The following is a 6,425-nucleotide window of genomic DNA, read 5'->3' as shown; positions in this document are numbered from 1 at the left end:
CACACACACACACACATCTAACCTCCAATGAGCTTGTATGTGCACATAATACAGACTAACATGCAACCTATATGTGTGTTAATTAACCCACAGAAACCACACACACACGCACAGTAACTCATCCAACCTCCAGTGTGCACCTTCTAATCAAACATCTGGAAACTGTTCAAAAAAAAAAATCTTCCCCTCTCTCCCTCTCCATCTATCTCTCTCCCTCAGTCTCTCTCTCTCACCCAGTTGTCGGCACGAGAGCCCCGTGATGAAACACCTCCTCGGGTTGGCGTGTCTGTCATCGTGAGAGGCTGAACCGCCTCGTCTGTCAGCGCAGATGAAAGGGCGTTTAACGGACTGGTGGGTTTTAAACATGCCCTACATAGTTTATATTGAAATGATTATGATAGACAGGCACGACAGGGCACATCCCCTTGGCTTTAAAGCGAGCTAGATGCAGACGGAGAGAGAAAGGTGGAGAGAGAGCTGTCTTGTCTCGATCGAGCAATTTAGTGGCACATTAGATGAGACCACCTCACAGCGTGGCACTTATCTTGCCGCTAACTACCATGTTCGGTAAACTGCTAAATGCAGGCAATTATACTCCAGTCTGAGCACTACAATACACTGCTAACACGACTGTGATTACATGTGCCACCGGAGTCGACACAACCCACATACACACACATATACACGCACATATGGGCTTAAGCAGGAGATACTGATTAGCTAATTCTCGGACAGCCACTGCAACCCGTGCGTGCTGTTGCTAAGGTTACAGGGAGGACTTAGAATTTACTGAATGCTGTTAAGGCCCTGTCAATAAGAAAGGAATAAAGCACAAAGTCACTCCAACAAATTACTAAAATGGACAACCAGAGTTAATACACCGACACAGTGGAAGCTGATGAAAATGGTCATATATAGTTGATACCTGGACCTCAGGGGCAGTAAGTTGGCTCAGTAAGCTCACCTTACAGTGTTTGAACACACTGGCATACAATACCATACGATACACTTTATTGGATGGATGCTGCATTTTTTCCCTTTTCATGCTGGGATAGGCTCCACCCTAAACAACAAAAGCAGTTTAGAAAATTGATGGATAGGAAAATGTTGGTGGTCTATGTTCGATGACCTTGTTACTGCAACTTTTTTTCAACCTTTTTCAAGTCTGACTGGCATCTTCGTTACATTTCATCCCCCTTCTCTCACTCCCCTCATTTTCTGTCTGTTCTATACTACATACTATAAAAACAAATAGTACAAAATGCATTAATGGAATAGACTGAATGAGGATGTCCAAGCGAAACTATCTTAAAAGGCAGTCCCACCAGTGGCCACCCATATCTTGAGTCCAAGGAAAATGACTGTAGGGATCCAACTAAATTGTTCCTTGTTCCTCAGCTCCACCCAGGATCCATCACATTGTGCGGCTATGGATGTTTGATTACTGGCACACTCTAGTAATTTAAAAAAGATGGAGTTGAGCAGTAAACCCACACTTCTGGCTTTAACCTCTCACGTTACAGTCTTTAAGTCTAGCTCATTATAGTAGTAGTAGCAGCAGTAATGTTGCACGGTGTCTGACATCAAGCACACTCAATGTGTGTGCGTGTGTATAGAGAAGTTTGTTTTCCTGCTCGGTGCCCGGATGATAGATACTGATCGATGTGCACTGCCTGCTCTGTGTCTCTCAGCTCCCCTTAGCACTGATCCCGCTCTGGGATTTATGAAGCCCAGGGGGCTGATCCACAGCCAAATTATGTAGGCGGGGCACAGCTGGACTGTGCTCCTATCCATCTTCCCCACTCAACTCAAGCCTGAAAAAAAAAAAAAAAGACAGGGAACTTTTAATCTTTCCACCGCTGTAAATGCTGGGTTCTGTCAGGACCACAAATCACCTGGGGAGACAGAGTGGAAGTATTCGCAAAAGCTGCTGGGCTCGAACTTGACATCAGAGCAGTGGACGAGATGCTCTCCCAGCATGCAACTGCAGTGTTACATGCCTGTTAGCAGACGGGAAGAACTGCTAGAGCCAAATGGTTGGCCTCATGAACATTGGTTTTTCATTTTCAATAGGTACTGTCAGCAAGTGCCCCAAGTAGTAATTATGACAGCAGCAAAAAAGGAAGTCAGATGACTTTGCTATGGAGTGACAAAGTCCAAGTAGAACAGCCCAGTCTCACACCAAAGCATGTAAAAGACCCGCCAATCCACTAGGGGATACCATGTCAGAGTCAGGTTTTGTCTAAACAAGATGTGAAAAGCAAACGTGTTTATAAAGTGGCAGTACAAAAAGCTAAAAAGTCCATGCAGAGATGAAGATGATGTGGATGGATGGGTCAAACCATCACAGGACTTTCACCCAGAAGACTGCTGTCTGAGTCCCATGTGAAACCAAAAGTCAGGTCGACTTAAGGGTACGTAATGTAACTCATGATCTTTTCCTAAACTTAACCCAATAGTTTTGTTGCCTAAACCTAACCAAACTGCAAACTCAGTAAGCTTTTTTTGAAGTGTAACCGGGCGTTGCAAATGTATTGCTAACCTGACCACAGATTGAGCATGTGTTGAAAAAGTGACACTGCTACGGTGGACCAGTGTGTGTATTACACGCTTTGTTGCAATGCTTGATACTGGGTTGCGGTATGGAGGAGGTCGGGATGGATGGATGAGTCAACTAAATGTTGCTGTTCATTTCCAGCCATTAGTCAGCACTGGTTTCTTCTAACTATGACCACCATTATTTGCTAACCAAGTGTTTATTATTGTAACCATGACAATGTAGGTCCCTTAACTTTAACTAAATACTTATTTTAACCCAAACCACAATCTTTCCCAAAGCCTAACCAAAAAGTTGTTTTTTGGTGCATACTGTAAAATTATGTTGTTTTCTGGTGTACAAACATTAATATGTTAATCTAAATGCAAAATCGCCAGCGCAGGCAGGCGTTTTAACGTGGTAATTATGTTGCATTCTTGTTCTTCAAATTAGGAACTGATGATTTGTCTTGTAGATGAGTACATTCACCGGTCGATTACTGTATTCTGCATCTGCAGCTGAGTGTGTGTGTGTGTGTGAGTGTGCGTGAGAGAAGAGAGAGAGAGAGAGAGAGAGAGAGAGAGAGAAGAGAGGGAGAGGAGAGAGAGAGAGAGAGAGAGAGAGAGAGAAGAGAGAGAGAGAGAGAGAGAGAGGAGAGAGAGAGAGAGAGAGAGGGCCTCACTGTTCAAACATCTCAAAGTTTGCCGAAGCGACGTCTGCCTGCCAGGCCTGAGACAGCTCCGGCTCCAGGATTTCACACACCTACATGCCACATTCTCAAACTGCCTGACACTCAATTCACAAACACACACACTGCACAAAACACACACATACAGTATTATACAATTTAGAAGAGGGCGCTCACATCACACGAGGCGTCCAGATTCTGACATGCAAAGAGTCATGTCACTGTCACATGACACGCACCTCATTCCTCGTTGCTATGGCGACTCCAATGCCTCCTTGACCATGTCTGTCACATGTAGAGTTGTGCCCCCACCACTGCATCTCTCCATCCTTACAGAGAGGAGGAGCGTCTATGTGGCCTCCTCACCCAAGAAACATGACTCACAGTACACGCCAATGAGTAAGCATATATTATCTTAGATCAGTGTCATATAAACACATTAAAGCATTTTTACTTTGATTTGCTTAAAGGATAGGTTCACAAAGTCTGTCTTAAAACAGTCAGGTGTCTCAATGAACAATGAAATATGTTTTCAGACTGTGAAAGCATACTTTAAAATCGGCCATATATCCACGTACTCACAGCCCTATCACTGCTGCCTTGTCCCCCCTTGACGAGAATAAAGCACCTCTGCCTGTAAAGACCAGTGTTTGACTCAGTTTGAACAAACAGGTCAGCCTCATTCAGTGAGGCTGTTTGTTTAGAAGAAAGCCAAAGCGCTACAATAATACGTTTAGGATGTTTAGGCCCATGCTGTGGCGGCCTTCTCTTTGGACCACCGTCATTGACGTCACTGGCGGGCTGTCGGAAGTGGAGAAATGCTCAGTGGCAAAATCAACAACAACAGGCAGACGGCAGTGGCAGTGGCAGTGACCGCGACCGGAGCTCTGCGTAGTTGGAAGTGAAGCGGATGGCAGGGTTGGGTTTGGCTCTGGATCACTCAGATACCAGTCATAGCAGGCTCAGGTGTGTACACAGAGTGCTCAGTGAACGGCAGCCGTCCACCACTGACCCTTACAGCAGCCTTGCAGGCCTCATACAAATGCTGTATAGTCCCACACCTTCATGTATTTACTGACCTTTGCAGGTTTTGCCGTCTGGCTGCAGGGTGAATCCCACGGGGCAGCTGCAGCGCACCCCAGTGGCCGTGTCTTTGCATGTCCTGTCGCAGCCGCCATTGTTCACGGCGCAGGTCTCTGCAGACGGCGGGACAGAGTTGGGGAAAGAGAAAGAGAAGAAGGGGGGTGTTAACATGTAACCCCTGCTTCTGAAGCAGAATGACAAAGAAACTAGAGACACTGAAGGTGATGTGGGTTGAGACAAAGCTTCATGCAGTAGAAGAATACACAGTCAGCACAGTAGGATGTAATGTATTCTTGTGTTTCCTCATGTAGCTTTGTCAACACACACAGATGAAGAAATTACATCACAACACCCCAGTTTTAATGAGTAGAGACATTTTTATATAGAGAAATACAGTGTTCATACACAGAAAGTCACAATCAGGATTTGATTATCATTGACAGCAGTGTTTCATTACAACAAGACAAAAACACATGACACTGTGCTGATAAAGGAGGGTGAAGAACTCTTTGGCCCAAAGGTCAATCCTGTTTCCAAATGTGATGAGAAATCAGTTATCACATAAAAAAGGTAGGGTTAAGGTAAGTAGATAGAAAAATAAAGTTAGTGCAAGGTTGAGTGCTGCAAGTCTAGAACACACTCGGCAGAACCTGGCGTGTATATTTTCCGCCAGAAAAATGTAAGGTTTGCTCGGACTTGTGAATATTGCCCGAACTGATCCCAAAACAAACACAAGCTCATGGTAACTCTAGCTCACCTGCCCGGCCGTTGTTGCTTTAGCAAAGCTCAGCACACACTTTCCCGATGGGCCTCGAGAAGTGCTGAGTGGGCTGAAATTTGACATTGACTCATGTTTGTTGAAAAGGATTCAATAAAACTAGACCTAATAAGGAAGTTTCACTTAGTGACTGTTCTGCTTGTGGTGGGTTTGACTTCAATAATTCAAGTAAGTAATAAGTGAGTACATGAATTAGGAGAGAAATTTCTTGGAGTTCTTATAAACCATATTTATTTAACTTAAAGCATACCATCAAATAAATGTTCCTTAGTTCCTATAAAAGTTGACATTGGGAATTCAAAGGCTTTTGCTGGACAACAGCAACTGGTAAATTCGGGGATGTTTCCCTCCTTTTTGGCAGCTTTTCCCATTTAATTAAAATGCCAGGAGATTGTGTGCTGGAGAGAAGTGAAGAGGGAAGTAGGAAAAGCCCTTTCAGGCTGGCAAACACATCCACATCGAGAGGTCACGGCATTAGCATAATGCCCTTTCAGAATGCAGAGTCACAAACACATCGGAGCCAAGATGCTCTGATGCTTTCTATCACGAAACAGGAAGGTATTTGTAGATTTGTTTGTGTTTCTTCATGCGGCTCCAAACAACGTCAATCTCACGGCTTCTTCCCTTAATCTCTGTTTCCTAGCCGGCATTTGTTCCTCACTGTGTTTATCCGTCAAAGATCTGTGTATTCATCATTTGCAATCCTTTTCATGTCTCTCTCTGTAGAAGTTCTGAGGCCAGATAGCAAACTATTTCTAGTTCTAAACGCTGTCTTAAAAAGAAGTTTTTTTAGAATGAGGGCAGGAAGTTTCATAGATGTTGTAGAAAAAATAGCAAAGAGGAAGAAAGGCTGAAAGGCCAGATACTCCATCATCCAGGCAGCCTGTCTGATGGGCCCTGTAGGGTACAACAGCAGACCCCTGTCCCCTCTACACACCCCAGCCTGGGTCTCTGTCATGTCTGTGTGTGAGAATGTGTATTGTTAACTAATAACTTAAGGTTGAGGTCTGCATGCCTGCACAGGTGTATATGTATATGTGCATGTGCGTGTGGAGGAGGTGTTTATGGGTCAGAGTGATTTATACTGAGTACAGTGGGCCCTATCATTACTTGAGGGTGAGCAAAGTTCTGCGCAGAGCCCCTCTCTCTGCAGGCCACGCCCAGCGAGCCCCAGGGCCAGACTTGAGCGCGGGAACACAGACGCACCGCTGGGCCTGATTGATGTGCTGGACATTGAACAAGCCCTTCGTTACCCCCCTCAGCCCCCTCTCCAAGCCTCTACACCATCAGTCTAACCCTGCATATTTCTGTCCTAGCCTGGTTTGTGTGTGTGTGTGTGT

The 6,425-nt window shown here is 44.9% G+C and overlaps 1 protein-coding gene across 1 annotated transcript in view; it reads right to left on the bottom strand.

Moving 5' to 3' along the window:
* Nucleotides 1-6,425, bottom strand: part of scube1 (signal peptide, CUB domain, EGF-like 1) — a gene marked incomplete in the record, with an annotated part of 95,119 nt that overhangs the window by 22,110 nt on the left and 66,584 nt on the right. Inside the window, 1 exon segment of the mRNA XM_035679239.1 lies at nucleotides 4,304-4,420. Coding sequence (XP_035535132.1) covers nucleotides 4,304-4,420 — 117 coding nt within the window.

Source organism: Morone saxatilis, unplaced genomic scaffold, assembly GCF_004916995.1.
Source record: "Morone saxatilis isolate NCDOM2014 unplaced genomic scaffold, NCSU_SB_2.0 Contig10, whole genome shotgun sequence".
Classification (NCBI taxonomy): Eukaryota; Metazoa; Chordata; class Actinopteri; family Moronidae; genus Morone; species Morone saxatilis.
Note: the sequence above shows the minus strand (reverse complement) of the source record. Positions and strands in the feature narration are given on the sequence as shown.